This window comes from Armigeres subalbatus, chromosome 1, assembly GCF_024139115.2.
Source record: "Armigeres subalbatus isolate Guangzhou_Male chromosome 1, GZ_Asu_2, whole genome shotgun sequence".
NCBI classification, from domain to species: Eukaryota; Metazoa; Arthropoda; class Insecta; order Diptera; family Culicidae; genus Armigeres; species Armigeres subalbatus.
Window position 1 is genome coordinate 46,988,993 of NC_085139.1, and position 17,432 is coordinate 47,006,424.

Sequence of the window (17,432 nt, forward strand, 5' to 3'; positions counted from 1 at the left end):
GGCTACGCCACTAATAGAGCAACGCAAAATGAACTCTCCTAAGAAAATCTAACGTTTGAGCGGGTCAAAATGAAATTAACGCAAAATAACTTTAATTTCGAGTTAATACCCTGCTCTACTGCCAAAATCCGTTGGGTGAGTGGATTTGATGAGCCCCTACACAGGTCTATTGTTTCACCAGGGCTGACTTCGAATAAATATAATGAATAATGTAACGAGGAACGTCGGAAGGCGAAAAGACGCCTAACTCGTCGACAACCATTCAGCAGAACCTTATAAAGAGTTCTAAGATGACGAATGATGATAACGAATTCATAGAAGCAGTAAGCGTTATCGGCGTTGGTAGGTTTCTTTGCATAATATTCTTTGCCGTCAGTGTCAATAGTCAATACCATGCATGGTCTGGTGGAATGGTCAAGCCAAATAGACAAATAATGAATCTTTATTTAATCAAAGTCAATCACATCATTCCAAGTAACACTATTAGATCACTCATTGCTATCACCTAAAGCCTTCCAACAGATTTCGCTTCTGATTGCGATACTGATTTGCCATTTCCCTTTCCCTTTTCTTCCAGATGCTCCCAACGATGTCCTGTATATGGTATGTGGAGTTGTCATTGCCATGCTCCTCGTGGGCCTCATCATAGTTTTAGTAGCAGTCACAATCAGGTAAGTTACGACGATCATCCAACGGCCAAATGGCCGACGCAAATTTCCATAAACAGAGCTGTGTTATTTTGGCGAGCGATTATTATCATCATCGGACGGCTAGCGAGAACGATTTGTAGCCATAATCATCGGCTAAGATTGGGCGTCCGACGCGTCGTCGTCAACGCGCGCTGATAAGGCTGACCCTTGGCAATACACGTCACAACAAGGTAAGGTAAGGCGCCACGGTTCCACAGCAAAGGTGCAGAAATTACGAAACGGTAACGTTTCGTCATACGGAATGAAGCGATTTGATACGGAAAATGTCGTTTTGCTTCCACGTGGAACGTGGAACGGCTCTCATGTTAAGATTTTTTTTAACGAAAGTGCAGCGTAACTATTTTTTAAGGCTGTTGCTAAAATGTTTCTTATTCTAGAATAGATGTGATTGACAAGTCTGAAAAAGTTCACTTTTTATTCACAAAGCCTCATTTCATTCTCATGGCTACTGTCAGAAGGCGACCATGCTTTGTTGAGGACATAAAAATCAATTGGAGTGTCAACATCACCTTTTCGAAACCTTTTGCATGTCTATCAGATCTAACTTCTATATTTACGTTTGCTAATGCAAACAAATAAACCACTCAATGGGTACGTTGCTGACAGCATGACAATTCCAAATTATAATTAGACCCATCGAATAATCTCGTTTCCTGAAGAGCGATTCAATTTCGGCGCAGCTATTTTTGGATCCAATCAACCCACCCGCCGACAAACGGGAGGCTCGATCGGCAAATTTAAAAATGACCCATCATTAATTCACTCCTCCGAGGAGTCTTGGCGGCATAATAAACAACTTGTTTGGACAACCCAGTCCGATCAGCGGACTGATGTGTCCGTCATCAAATAGAGCGCAAAAGTTCTGCGAACTGTTGTGGTTAATTAATGATGATGCGGAAATTGTTTGTATGATTTGCATTTGGACGCTTGCGTCCTTTAAGTTCGGCGGTTGTTTTCCATGAACAACAATTCAATATTGCGCCGGTCAAAATGCTGTTGACCAGTTTTGATAGCTTGCAAAATATTGCTATTACGAGCATAGTGAATTAATTTGATATTTGTATGACTTTTGTCTAATTCCAAAACCAAAGTGACATTAACACCTTTAGCATAAACTTGTGTGTAGAAATTATGTGCATTTATATGTTGCAAATTACCATTTTGTGTTATTTTAGTAATAATAATCGATGTTGTTTAAAATTTCGCTGAAATTTCAAAACGTAGTGAAAAAAAATCTTTCACATTTCTTAAAAAAGGTTTTGATAGGAAGGTATATCGTCAACAAAACAAATTTGCTACACTGAGTTAAAAGCAATGTTGCAAATTATCTGAATTTATGGATGAATGCATCATTCGAAATTATTGTAGTGAAAACAGTGCCAGTGTAAAAATATTGATTTTTTTATTGTTGTACCTTGGACAACGTTCGATAGCCCAATGTCAAAGACCGAATACGTCGTAAGCCGAACCCGCATAACCTCGAGAATTCATTAAAACACCCTCCTGGTCCTTCTTACGTATTTAGAACAGTCCCATCCATCCATCTTAGTCTCATCTTGTTCTCCTCAGTTGGAAAGTCAGATGATGTTTACAAACTTGACAGCTACCGTTTGCCCTCGACGTCGACGACGTCTGTTGCGAGGCTAAAAATAGTCACAACACAAGTCACACTACGTAGTAAAACTACAACCTATTCCGTAAACTTCCCGCTGAGGCGCTGACTTGCATTGCACCTACCGACTAGCGAACGTGCGTAGTTTGTTTTGTAAACAAACAGGCACCGTTCGATGGCACGCCGGGCACTACTCCCCGTTGAGAAATGGGAAGGAAAAGTATCATTAGCATATTGATTCTGTCCAGTGCGATAGAAATTATGAATTCAATTCCAGGGGAGATGGGCACGGGGTGGCCTTTTTGCGTTCTCTCACATAACCTCGTGTTGATCAGCTATTGGTAGCTTTTGAGAGGGGGGCACGTGTGGTCCTTGAAAGCAAACGATAACCGGGGTCAAGTGTGTGTGTGTGCGTGGATCAAGTGTCATCCATGGGAAAGTTCAAAGGTCATCTACGGGCTTTGTTCTCGATGGTGAACGTAGATAGTGCACGAGAAGTGATGTCGTTTTCATATAATCATTTCCTTCGTGTTTTATTGGAGATAAATTTATGGAGAGGGGAAGTAGAAAGATAAGACAAAAACCAAGCCATTATTGGCATAAATATACTGTCATCGATTTCATTTGATTTTGAGAGTCTACTTGGCATGCATAAAAACAAATGAACTAACGTTTTTAAAAGTCATTGAGCTCATATTTTATATCGCATCTAACATATGTCAAAAAAAGTTTTTAAACATTATTTATCTTTGTAAAAAATGTATAAAACATAGTTTGGAAAATCAGTCACAAAAGGAAGCTCACAATTCCATAATCATTGTATAATGTTCAAAGTGATGATGATCACTTTATTTAAAGGCAGTTTCAAGATGTCATTTTCCTATACCAGAGGGCATTCTATTTGGAGTTTCAAATAAAGCCATATGCTATCCGAATTCTTGGTGAAATACAGTTCAGCCTTCGTTCTGTTTATGCACTGCTGAAAACAAAAAATAGGCAAAACCAAATCTTTGCGATTCGGACTACGAAAGAAGAGTTGTTTACAACCGAATTAAAAAAAATCTATCCGCAATCTGGGGAAAATCTAGTTCTAACTTGATGCTATTTAGACATAATTCACATTACGTTTTTTTTGCTAGAATTTCTACCCGAATGTTTAAAATGTTTCTTTAGAGATCCTTTCTAAATCAAAGCAGGACACCTAAGCACCTTTGTGGTGTACCCTGAGCCGTAGCGTGGACTCAAAGCGCCCTTGGCGAGACCCATTTGGGCCCCCTTTCTTACTAAGTAAAATAAGAGATTTATAATTCCCAATGTTTTAGTAACCGAAAAGCTTTTGTAGCTGTGGAATCTGTCCAGGCAATTATCTAGACGCGGCATAATGAAGAGCAGCCATTTTGCATAATGCACAACAAATCGCCTGGTATGGAGAATCGGCCCGACGACAAATGTGACTTACCTCGTCTGGATGTTTTCACACAATGACGATCGTCCAACGTTGTGACGATCGTTGTCTGCTTTACGGCGCTACCAACCTTATAGAGCAACTGATGTATACAAGGGGTAAGACGGTGATCATACACAGTCTGATATACACCTCACATTCTCCCTCTTCTCCAAAGAAAAAAATACTCCAAGTGCTTCAACGCTCGAGTTTTTATCTCGAGCATTCTATGGCTAAATTATCCAAAATCAATAACGAAACATTATCCTTGCATTGATGCCACATCCCTTAAAACACTTCCTTTCCTGCGATTTCTTATAAAGACATAAGACCCCGTATATAAAGAAACAGTAAAACACATTCTGTTGTGATAACTTTTTTTTTTTTTGCTTGGGTCGAAGATGGTGCAAAATTTGGAATAATATTGATAAATATCAAAATATGTATTTATTAATTAAGCAAAACGACTACTTTCTTTTCTACGTGTATGAGGCTTTATTCTGGACTCCAGTTTCCATTTTTCACTGACAGGTGGCCAACTGACGGCGTGTCGTACTTTGACATCTTTCTGACTGTTGCATCATGACGTCATTTGACACCATATGAGAGCATTGTTTACATTTATTTTTACCCGTGTTTGAATACGAATAGATTCTTATGAGGGCAATGTGTACATCTTTTTTGTATAAAGTTTTTTGATTCGTGCAATCGTCTTTTCAAATATTTGAAGAAAACGAAAAAAACAAGCGGAGGAATCGTCGCCACTTGCTGTGTAAAGTGCCCGGATGCTAACCCAGCATGTACCTGTTGCTGGATACGTACGTCGACGATGCTGATAGTGACGAAGAAACACAAGTTTTTTTTTTTTTTGTGATCACCGGAATACGAAAAGACGAAACGTCCCGTCGACGTAATGCAACCCAGAAGAGCGATGGTGCATGGAGTAACCGGTATTCGGCAATCCAGTGATGTGCAAATTACCTTGCAGAGAGAGTGGAAATATGCAATCAGCTCACGACTTTGGCCCTGGACTGACAAGATTTTCACCCCTAAATGTTCGACAGAGCCATCTTCCGGAGGCTCGGCAGCGAGAGCAATAATGGGAAAAGGAATTTTGCGTATGCGAAAAACATTCTTAATACCAAAATAAATTTGTGAGTATTTTTTTTTATTTTATTTTTTTTTAAATTCAACTGAAGAAAAAAAAACAACGGTGTTTATTTATTTTGTCCTTATCAATTATTTGTCACTTAGTTCATTTCGATTTGTCTTACGTAGTCAGACAAGTGTGTCGGCGCTCTTTTTAGTCTTGACGGTCGAACAGAAACCGTGACATCAGTGGTGTTATCTTCCCTTTCTGCTGCTGATTTTGATTCCGAGTTTGTCCATTGATGCACCCGTTTAGTTTGAGTGACGTGACGCCGTACCAGACGACCATCTTCATCGCTTAGAAGTAAGCTCCCATTATTCTCATGTACCACAGTGTGACGAGTTCTATCAAATCTCGTTTCACCCTTAGCTTTTGATTGTCGTTCCACTATAACGATGTCACCAGGACGAATTTGACTCGGCTTAGCGCACCGTCGAATATCTTCAGCTTCTTTCGATTGTAGCTTTGCCTTCATATCTCTCGCGTTTAATAACTGCTCATCTATGGTTACATTTCCTCGATTTATTAATGGTAACCGTCTCCCACACTGTTCTCGGGGCAAACATACGTTGCATCGGGGTTGGTTTTTCCGGTCTACCATTGATGGCACAGATCTCACACGATTTTACCCAATTCTCTGCGTCTGTAGCCATCCCAGGCCACCAAACGCGTTCTCTTAAAATACTTTTCAGCTTGGCCGCTAACGGATGACCCTTGTGAGCTACTTCTAATGTCCTCTGGCGCAACTGCTCCGGTATTACGACGCATCCGAGTTTTATTAGCAAACCATTCTTCGTAGATAGGTCATCTGACACTGCTTGAAACTTCCATAGATGTTTTGGCCAATCGCCCGAGTCCATCGCTTCAATGACCTGCTGTAGTATTTTATCACTCTCAGTACACCGCTTGATTTCCTCCTCAGTCAAGAAATTTTTGATGTTGGCCTCAAGATGAGCTATTTCCCAAGGACTTGATGTCTCGTCGAAAGGTTTGTCGCTTCCTTGATACAAACGCGAAGATGGATCTGCTATATTATCATTCCCTTTGACATACTCAATGGTATAGTTATAGGGGCTTAATCTAAGCGCCCAGCCGTCCGCTCTAGTTAACGCTCTTTTCGTATTTTCGCGAGATCGGTTCATTATGAATGCCACTCCTGTGGCATCGGTTCTCAATGTAAAATGGCGTCCCAATAAGAAATAAGAAAAATGCTCAACGGCCCAGACCGCGGCAAGGGCTTCCCGTTGATTTTGAGCATATTTTTTCTCTGTCTCCGTTAATGCTTTGGATGCAAAACTGATGACCCGAGGATTCTTGCCAGCGCTCTCCTGGACCAAAACTGCACCTAGTGCGTTCGGCGATGCATCTGTGTAAAGCACAGTATCCTCATTCTCTGCGAAATAACCCAGGGCAACAGTGCAACGAATTATTTCTTTCTTCAGATCGTTAAATGATTTTTCCTGACGTTCACCCCAGTACCATTGTTTCACTCCCACTGTAGACCAAAGAGGATTAGAAATCTCAGCGAAATTCCGTATGTAGGGGCTCACGTACGATGCAAGGCCTAGGAAGCTCCGTAGTTCGGAAACTGTGGTAGGTTTCCGGAATTTCCGTATAGCACTGACTTTTGCGTCTTCAATATGGAATCCATCTTTATCAAGCATATGACCGAGGAACGTAATTTGAGTTTTATCATATTCACACTTGTTGGTATTGAGCGTTAGATTGTTTGCTCGCAAGATTTCAAGCACCTGATTTACATTTCTTTGTAGCTCCTCTAAAGTGTCCTCGAAAAGTAGAATGTCGTCTATATAAATAATTTTTCTTTTCTACCTTCTCAAGGATTCGACACATTTCACGCTGAAAAATCTCTGGGGCACAATTTACCCCAAACATTAATCGCGTAAAACGGAACATTGCATTCTCCGCTAGAAACGTCGTCAAATCTCGGGACTCCTCACTGAGCTCGAGATGGTAGTAAGCATTTTTCAAGTCCAGCTTAGTGAAATATTTGGCTCCGTGTAATTTTACCTTCATTTCGTCTACAAGCGGTAAGCGGAAGTACTCACGCTTGATGGCTTTATTCGGGGCTCTCATATTAACTACCAATCTGAAGTCATCCTTGCCTTTTGCCACCGCAGACATTCCGCTTATCCACTGCGGGGCCGTCGTAACTCTTTCAATGATTCCGCTTGCTTCCATTTCCATCAGTCGCTGCCGCGCGCCTTCCCGGTAAGCAGCTGGAATGTTATAGTAAGCGTTTCGTGAAGGTGGGATACTAGGATCGATGCTAAAGTTGATTTTCACGCCGGGCATTTTTGGAAAATAATCGTTTGAAGTGACCTCACAAATGTTAATCTGCGTTCCTACGAGAAGGAGCCTCAGATCATTTGCCGTCGATCTGCCTAGCAAAGATCGCTTCCCATCCGTGACCACTAAAAAATCGGCTGTCACAAAATGTGCGGAACTCTTCTCTTGTACTTGATCTCTGAAGGCAAAATCTATCTTTAAAGGCTTTCCGGTACCATACGCTCGTAATCCTCTATCCAAAGGCGTTGCTTTGGGTTCCAGCTTAGCTGATCCTGATACATATTGTTTTTTTAATTTACTCCAATCGTCTCCACCAACGACGTTGACATCCGCACCCGAATCAATGAGAAATTTAATGGGGGCAGACGATCCCAGCCGGCATTCGACCAACACATCTTCAAGGGTTAGAGCATTCAGCTGTTCAGAATGTAACAGAAAAGTCGAACAAAATAAGTTTTATTTAGTCGCCAAAGTTGATGTATTTCAAAATTTTTGTTTAGACATTAAAAAAAAATCAATGAAATCAGAATAATCAATTTACCTCCTCTCTTGCTTCAGATTTTGCATTACGAACGGGACTGGTAGCTTCGAGAACTCGTACACGCTTATCTCTGCAAACTACAGCAAAATGGCCAAGTTTACCGCATTTATTACACTTCAACTTCGCCGCCGGACATGGACGATTGCGATGTGCCCACCTGTTGCATCTCGAGCACAGCTCTCGTCGACTACTACGAAAGTTCTTATCGAAACGAGACTGCTTGTTTCGTGGACTTCCAGCATGATCGAATCCGCTTCTGCGCTTGAATGGAGCATTACGTGAGGCCTGTACATTACTACGTACATAGTTGACCGTTTGATCATACGATCGGCTTGCATGGATAGTTTCCGTTTGATAGGCTTCATCCCGCGTTGCTGATTGCACGATGAAGTTCGTCTCGTGGCCAAACGTTCGCGCTGTTCTAGCCAATTCGCGATTCGCCATACCTTTGAGCAGTTGAGCACGCACGAATCGCTCCTGGTCACACGAACTATACCGGCATAGACGCACCTTCTGCATAAGTCTGGCGTGAAAACCGACCACAGTCTCTCCTTTCTCTTGCTGCATAGACGAAAATGCTTCATGCTCCGCTGCGGTGTCGGTCATGGACCTTAGATGTTCTTCGATGTTTCTTATGAAGTCTGCGTAGCAGTTTTCACTGTTCAAATTCGGTCTTAATTTAGCAGCACGAACGATTCCCTGCATTTCCTCGCCCATCGAATGAAAAGTAGTTGCGATCGCCGCGTGGGGTCAATAGCATTGGACAACGATGCAGCGATTTCGAAGTTTTCTATATATTTTGACCATTCTTCCCACATTTTATTTGCGGCGACGTTTTTTGGAAATGGCTTCATTTGGTCCCAGCGTATAGATGGGATATGTCCCTCTGCCTGAGACGATCGCCCATTGCGAAAGCTGTTCCAACTTTCCTCTGCATCATTTCTGCTGATATCACGCTCCCGGGAACTTTTAACTTCAGCTGACAGGTCCGCGATCTTCTTCTCCATGTCAGCGACTTGCTTCTTCAAAGCGTTGTTTTCATAGTTAGTATCAGTTTCAATCCGGTGGGGGTCGTATTGCTGGTCTCCATCATTTTGGTCTTCATACTCGCTGTCGACATCATGAACAACTGGAGCGCGAACAAACCTCCCTACCTCCAAACACTCGGTCGTCGCACACTCTTCTTCTTCACTACTACCACCATTAAAGCGGTTCAATCGCACGTATCTTCCTTCGGACATTTTGTAATCTTTCGATCGCTTCGAATATCTGTAAACATAATACCAAGAAGACAGTTCTTAGTTTGAGGGCTCTTTTCAACATTTTTTTCGTTTTCAAAATAAAAGCTTGTTTTCTTTTAATAATCATCTGGCAGTTTTAATTACGTACCACAGCTGTAAAATTTGGCGGATGTTCCGTTCTGGGTAGTTTTCATTACACACCGCAGATATCAATGAGGGCGGTTGTCCCGACGCGCCATTTTTATTTTCAGTTGGTTTTCTTTACCAAATGGTTTTCTTTACCACTAATAAAATCTGGGTAGTTTTCATTACACACCGCAGATATCAATGAGGGCGGTTGTCCCGACGCGCCATTTTTATTTTCAGTTGGTTTTCTTTACCAAATGGTTTTCTTTACCACTAATTAAATCTGGGTAGTTTTCATTACACACCGCAGATATCAATGAGGGCGGTTGTCCCGACGCGCCATTTTTATTTTCAGTTGGTTTTCTTTACCAAATGGTTTTCTTTACCACTAATAAAATCTGGGTAGTTTTCATTACACACCACAGATATCAAAGATGGCGGTTGTCCCAACTCGCCATTTTATTTTATTATATGTGGTTTTCTTTACCACATGTTTATGGTAATGGTTTTCATTACCACTACAATAATCAAATAGCAGTATTTATTAAAAGCTTAAAGTTTCCAAGGCACTAACAAAGTGGTTTGCCTTACCACAGTTTTGAATACTTTTTTTAGGAAAGCATTCCGACACCGTTTTCAAACACTTTTTTCTTTTTCTTTTTTGTAATTTTTGTTTCTTCACACCAAGCGATTTCATGCATCATTTTAGGCACGATTATAATTATGCTGATCTCCTGGCAGGATCGCCAAATGTGGAATCTGTCCAGGCAATTATCTAGACGCGGCATAATGAAGAGCAGCCATTTTGCATAATGCACAACAAATCGCCTGGTATGGAGAATCGGCCCGACGACAAATGTGACTTACCTCGTCTGGATGTTTTCACACAATGACGATCGTCCAACGTTGTGACGATCGTTGTCTGCTTTACGGCGCTACCAACCTTATAGAGCAACTGATGTATACAAGGGGTAAGACGGTGATCATACACAGTCTGATATACACCTCACAGTAGCTTAATAAGAGAGCTCTTTGCATCTTTACTGGCCTTATAACCGGATACTGCCGGAAATATTCGCCAGGTTCAAAATGATATCTGTCGTTTCTGTAACATGGGACCTGACACCTCGGACCGAGTCGGAACGTCTGCTTTGCAGTTCTGATGCATTGTAAATAGTGGCTTTATGCAGCCAGGAGAAATTTCGACTGATAATCCTGGAAAGTTGATGGGTTTTATTATTTCAATTTTGCCGGACTGGGAAAAGATGCATCTTAGCCAACCTACAAGATGCGAATAGTTTACTAATCAGGGGTATACCATAAAAGCTCTACTCATTTTCACTCAGTGGCTCTACGCCCCAACAATAAAAGGATAGTAAATTTTAAATCTGAAATTAGTAGGTCGTTGGTCGAATGGCTACCGGGCGTTGTCGAATCAAGAAAACCCCTACTTTGGAGAGGATTGGATTGGAGAAGAAACTTACATAACGTACCAATGAAGCGCGGGAAGTGTGACCATCCACAAACAGCAATATAGGAAATCCATGTATTTTGTTTCACGGCCTAAGGGTGGAACACTTTCGAAATAAAATCGAAAAATAAAAGACAGTAAAAAACATCCAGAATCGTAAAACAGTAAAAAAACATCCAGAAAAATTTCCAACTCCCCAAAAACGGGATACACTTGGTAAACGGAATTTGTATAGAAATAATATTAATGGCGGTGCAAGATTCAAACCTGCATATGCTGCCATAAGTACGGTTTAGTTTTCCCGTTCACTATTTGCTGATATAGATTGAACATTTTTCACACCTTTCAGAGCTAGAAGCTAGATTAGGAACCAAACAAATGCACTTTCATCCATATTAAATGCCTCTGTGATTCATTCAAGATATGAATATTATCTTGTTTTTCGAGATATTCCTTTATTCCATTGAACCATTTCTTCACATCTAATACGGTAACAACACCACCTTTTGATAGATTATTCGTCGTTCTTCTAGACTGCTCTGGATTACGTTTCATGAATCGGGCAATTCATCTTTAAGAATTGTCAATCTATACAGTCAAACCTCCATGAGTCGATGTTCTATGACTCGATATCGACTCATGGAGGCAAATTATGCCATATTAAAAATTATTTTCTTGGTTACTGTGATGGTCCCTTCAAACAGCTTTCCAAGGATTTTCTACTCCACGTGTCGATATTTCTATGAGTCGATGGTCCCTTCCATATCGACTCAAGGAGGTTTGACTGTAGTACTGTAATAAAAATTCATTTATTATAGATACACAAAACCTCGAAATGGTATCCCATTTTTGAAAACAGCTTCTTTGCCAATGCTCTAAGCGACCTCCGCCACCCTTGCCTTTTTGACCAACGGGATGACCGGTTTTTTTTCACCAACGGGATGACCGGTTTTGACCTTGTTAATTATAAAGTTTACAATACGGGTTTCTTTTTCCAACAAAATCGCTAGAGCTCCAAAAAGTTGTTGCTTATATCGACCCTTCACTCGGCCTTCGAGTGTACTTTTTGATATTTCGAAGCGGCCAGCCAGCCGAAGTAGGACGCCTTCATTTACCATTGAAACAACATTCTGGACAATTTCTTGAAAATACTTGGTCTAAGCTTGTCTAACATTCTAAAATAACAACATACTATGAAACTTTGTAACTACGTCCGGCATTTGAAGCATTCGCTGAAGTTGATTTCAAAACCGGGCAAACCGAGTTTCACACACAAAAACTGTTTCCTGGTGCGCTTCAATATTTCTAACTATCAGAAAACTTTGCTACATACCTGTTTGCCCATTTCAATAAATTCTAGTGACTTGATGGCACTTTAACGAAGTTTGGAGTTTGTAACGACTTGTAATTCTCAACACTAGTGCTAAAGTTGGGAGGAACCCTCAGGCTGATTGACATGCACATAAATATTTAATACTATTAACAATGCCTACTGTGATATGAACACATGAAAAATACTATAAAAAATATGTCGATATTTTACAATTAGTTTAAATATATTTAAAGCATTAAAATAACGGAAAACTCGAAAGGTGTCCGGATTTCGAAGCGTCCGGGGTTTCGAAGCAAAATTATATCTTCAATCCTGAATCAATCTTATGACGAGCTCGGTGGTCTAGTGGCTACCGCTTCTGCCTTATAAGCAGGAGGTCGTGGGTTCAATTCCAGGCTCGTCCCTTTCCTACTTTGTATTTCTTTCTTAGTTCTTTCTGTGTTTCACGTTCTACCAGAACGATTCCTACTGTTAAACCTTCAACACTAACAATCCAAAAACCTCCCGTGGCACCTATGAGAGGTCGTAGGGTTCTCTGCATCTTTCTTAAGTAGGTGTCCAACTAACCATCCTTTCCCTTCCTCAGCATTCGCAAGGACGTGGCCAGGACAGATCTCGACTATTGGAAAGTGCATTGCTTCCATCTAAGAGATAGCGATTAGTCCCAAATCAATATCTGTGGTAACGGATAAAAGTGTTGCTACTCTCATACAATAGTCTTGGCTTGTAACACCTACGAATTTGTGCGAAATGCTCAATGCTAATGCTAATGCTAATCCTGAATCAATCTTATCTGGGTTGCTACCAAATCACAACAGAGTTTTGAGGAAAAATCTACTCACATTCCGCAAGGAATCCTATTCGAATTTGATGATATTCTAGTTCAATTTGTCAATCGCGACAATCTCGCAATACAGTGGCGGGCGTTGCGGCACCCTAAACTTAAGAACTTATTAACTTTAATTAGACAATTTTGAAATTCAATTGACTTTCCAGTTTTTATTAGCTCATTCGATTCATTAACTTAGTTATTGGACAAGCTATTCGCAGAACCAATTTTTGATAAGAAAGGGTCATTTGACAAAATATCAACCTGCCAAACTCTATTTGGCCGAATGTTACTTGACCGGAAGTTACTGACTTACTAACTTATGCGGTCCTGAACACCTCCGGTGGTGCAAAGGGCTGACTTGAAAGATCTGGCCGGAGGTTAGCTAGCCGAACTCCGTTGGGCGGAAACGATAATTAAGCTGAAAATTGGTTGGCCGAACAAGAAGTCATTTAGCCGAACAAGTTATACGGCGAAAAATGTTGCTAGGCCGAACGGGTCAAATAACCGCAACTGTCATATGGCCAAAAATGTCATTTGGCCGAAAAGAAAATGTAGTTTAACCGAACTGGTTATCTATGGGGATATGTGGGATGGAACGTTTGGCCGAATGCCGAAAGTCATTAGGCCGAAAGGGTCAGATGCTGAATAGGTCTTTTGGCCGAAAGGGTCAGATGCTGAATAGGTCTTTTGGCCGAAAGTCATTGAATCGAAAAGCTTATTAGGCCGAATAGTAATTTGGTCGGAAAGGTCATTTGACCGAAAAGGTCATTTGACCGAATAGGTCATTTGTCCGAATAGGTCATTTGACCGAATAGGTCATTTGACCGAATAGGTCATTTGACCGAATAGGTCATTTGACCGAATAGGTCATTTGACCGAATAGGTCATTTGACCGAATAGGGCATTTGACCGAATAGGTCATTTGACCGAATAGGTCATTTGACCGAATAGGTCATTTGACCGAATAGGTCATTTGACCGAATAGGTCATTTGATCGAATAGGTCATTTGACCGAATAGGTCATTTGACCGAATAGGTCATTTGACCGAATAGGTCATTTGACCGAATAGGTCATTTGACCGAATAGGTCATTTGACCGAATAGGTCATTTGACCGAATAGGTCATTTGACCGAATAGGTCATTTGACCGAATAGGTCATTTGACCGAATAGGTCATTTGACCGAATACAGTACTGACTCGATTTTGTCTACCCCCGATTTTGTCTACCCCCGATTTTATCACGTTTTCGACCCGATTTTATCACGTCCCGATTTTGTCACGTTTTCGACCCGATTTTGTCACCCCAAAAAAATTTGTCATTCTTTTTATTATTGTAAATAATACCAAAAACAACATTGATTTTCATGAAATAACTTTCAACGCCTGTAGTTTATTACGAACGACTTCTGAGTACCTGGGAAATATTCTGTAAGCAATTTCGACACGAAATAACGGGTACCGTTCACGCATTTGGCCTTTCCAAGGCATAAAATGATTCATATTTGTGGAATGAATTAAAAAAAATGAAAATATTTTTTTTCCAATTTTGTCACATACCCTGTTTTATCACCCCAAAATTCACCAGGGGGTGACAAAATCGGGATATTACTGTATGTCATTTGACCGAATAGGTCATTTGACCGAATAGGTCATTTGACCGAATAGGTCATTTGACCGAATTGGTCATTTGACCGAATAGGTCATTTGACCGAATAGGTCATTTGACCGAATTGGTCATTTGACCGAATTGGTCATTTGACCGAATAGGTCATTTGACCGAATAGGTCATTTGACCGAATAGGTCACTTGACCGAATTGGTCATTTGACAGAATATTTCCCAGGTACTCAGAAGTCGTTCGTAATAAACTACAGGCGGTGAAAGTTATTTCATGAAAATCAATGTTGTTTTTGGTATTATTTACAAAAATAAAAAGAATGACAAATTTTTTTGGGGTGACAAAATCGGGTCGAAAACGTGACAAAATCGGGACGTGATAAAATCGGGTCGAAAACGTGATAAAATCGGGGGTAGACAAAATCGGGTCAGTACTGTATTCGGTCAAATGACCTATTCGGTCAAATGACCTATTCGGTCAAATGACCTATTCGGTCAAATGACCTATTCGGTCAAATGACCTATTCGGTCAAATGACCTATTCGGTCAAATGACCTATTCGGTCAAATGACCTATTCGGTCAAATGACCTATTCGGTCAAATTACCTATTCGGCCAAATGACCTATTAGGCTAAATGACTTATTCGGCCAAATGACCCATTCAGCCAGATGACCTATTCGGTCATATGACCCATTCTGCTAAAATGACCTGTTCGGCCAAAATTACCTATTCGGCCAAATGGCGTATTTGGTCAAATGATCTATTTGCCCAAATGACCTATTCGGTCAAATAACCCATTCGGTCAAATGACCTATTCGGTCAAATGACCTATTCGGTCAAATGACCTATTCGGACAAATGACCTATTCGGTCAAATGACCTATTCGGTTAAATGACCTATTAGGTTAAATGACCTAATCGGTCAAATGACCTTTTCGGTCAAATGACCTTTCCGACCAAATTACTATTCGGCCTAATAAGCTTTTCGATTCAATGACTTTCGGCCAAAAGACCTATTCAGCATCTGACCCTTTCGGCCTAATGACTTTCGGCATTCGGCCAAACGTTCCATCCCACATATCCCCATAGATAACCAGTTCGGTTAAACTACATTTTCTTTTCGGCCAAATGACATTTTTGGCCATATGACAGTTGCGGTTATTTGATCCGTTCGGCCTAACAACATTTTCCGCCGTATTACTTGTTCGGCTAAATGACTTCTTGTTCGGCCAACCAATTTTCAGCTTAATTATCGTTTCCGCCTAACGGAGTTCGGCTAGCTAACCTCCGGCCAGATCTTTCAAGTCAGCCCTTTGCACCACCGGAGGTGTTCAGGACCCCATAAGTTAGTAAGTCAGTAACCTCCGGTCAAGTAACATTCGGCCAAATAGAGTTTGGCAGGTTGATATTTTGTCAAATGACCCTTTCTTATCAAAAATTGGTTCTGCGAAAAGCTTGTCCACTAAGTTAATGAATCGAATGAGCTAATAAAAACTGGAAAGTCAATTGAATTTCAAAATTGTCTAATTAAAGTTAATAAGTTCTTAAGTTTAGGGTGCCGCAACGCCCGCCACTGTATTGCGAGATAGTCGCGATTGACAAATTGAACTAGAATATCATCAAATTCGAATAGGATTCCTTGCGGAATGTGAGTAGATTTTTCCTCAAAACTCTGTTGTGATTTGGTAGCAACCCAGATAAGATTGATTCAGGATTAGCATTAGCATTAGCATTGAGCATTTCGCACAAATTCGTAGGTGTTACAAGCCAAGACTTCATTTGACCGAATAGGTCATTTGACCGAATATGTCATTTGACCGAATTGGTCATTTGACCGAATTGGTCATTTGACCGAATAGGTCATTTGACCGAATAGGTCATTTGACCGAATAGGTCACTTGACCGAATTGGTCATTTGAGCGAATTGGTCATTTGACCGAATTGGTCATTTGACCGAATTGGTCATTTGACCGAATTGGTCATTTGACCGAATAGGTCATTTGACCGAATAGGTCATTCAACCAAATAGGCCATTTGACCGAATAGGTCATTTGACCGAATAGGTCATTTGACCGAATATGTCATTTGACCGAATAGGTCATTCGGCCAAATAGGTAACTCGACCGAATAGGTCATTCGGCCAAATAGGTAATTCGACCGAAAAGGCCATTTGACTGAAAATGTCATTTGACCGAATAGATCATTCGATCGAAATGGTCATTTGACTGAATTGGTCATTTGACCGAATTGGTCATTTGACCAATAGGTCAATATGTTATTCGGCTGAATATGTCATTTGAAATCTCACATCTCACATCTCGTATCTCAAACGTCTCACTACACACTTCTCACTTTTCACTGTGAGAAGTGGCAAATGAGGAGTGAGAAGTGAGACGTCTTCTCAATCCTTATTTCCCACTTCTCACTATAAAAAGTGAGGAGTGAGTAGTGAGACGTCTTTCTTCTCACTTCGCACTCTTATTTTTTTGAGTAAGAAATGGGAAATAAGTAGTGAGAAGTAAGACATCTCACTTTTCACACCTCATTTCTCATTTTTCGAATGACCTATTCGGCCAAATAACCTGTTCGGCCAAATGACCTGTTCGGCAAAATGACATGTTCGATCAAATGGCCTATTTGGCCAAATGATCTATTCGGTCATATGCAGGGATTGAATCCTAAAGAGAAAGAACAAGTCTCTCACTTATCATCTCTGTATACATATACGATATGTAGCATATTGCGAGAGACTTTTTTCGCAAGCTGTCATGATAGAGAACTGATTCGGGATGCTATAAACCATGATAAATTTCTTTTATATAGCTCCAAATAAAGCTTTCTTATTTGTAAAGTGATTTGGAAAACCCTTCTCCATAATTCGAAAGCCATCCTGTATGGACTACAAACATAACTCCATCCAGACTTAACTCTTATCCACCTTTTTACAGCAAGCGTCATAAGAACAAAAAAAAATCATTACCATTATTAGGGCATGATTACACTTGTAATACAAAACATAGAACGACAAGTGCGCCAAACGTCACT

General features: G+C 40.6%; 2 protein-coding genes across 8 annotated transcripts in view; one reads left to right on the forward strand and one right to left on the reverse strand.

Annotated features, from left to right (window-relative positions):
- The window catches only part of LOC134225142 (serum factor response D-like), a 692,637-nt gene that overhangs the window by 566,045 nt on the left and 109,160 nt on the right, over nt 1-17,432 (forward strand). For all 7 annotated transcript variants that reach the window (XM_062704985.1, XM_062705024.1, XM_062704993.1 and 4 more), the window contains one exon: nt 578-671. In XM_062704985.1, the coding sequence (XP_062560969.1) occupies nt 578-671 (94 nt within the window). The remainder of the gene's footprint in view (nt 1-577; nt 672-17,432) is intronic.
- LOC134214626 (uncharacterized) lies at nt 8,442-10,037 on the reverse strand. The gene is made up of 2 exons (XM_062693951.1): nt 10,002-10,037; nt 8,442-9,036 (listed from the first exon to the last, which is right to left on the reverse strand). The coding sequence occupies exon 2, from the start codon at nt 9,006-9,008 to the stop codon at nt 8,442-8,444; it is 567 nt and encodes a 188-aa protein (XP_062549935.1). The 5' UTR covers nt 9,009-9,036; nt 10,002-10,037.

Excerpts from the sequence above, each read along its gene's own strand:
- LOC134214626 (XM_062693951.1), bottom strand. The coding sequence starts at position 9,008 with ATGTCCGAAGGAAGATACGTGCGATTGAACCGCTTTAATGGTGGTAGT.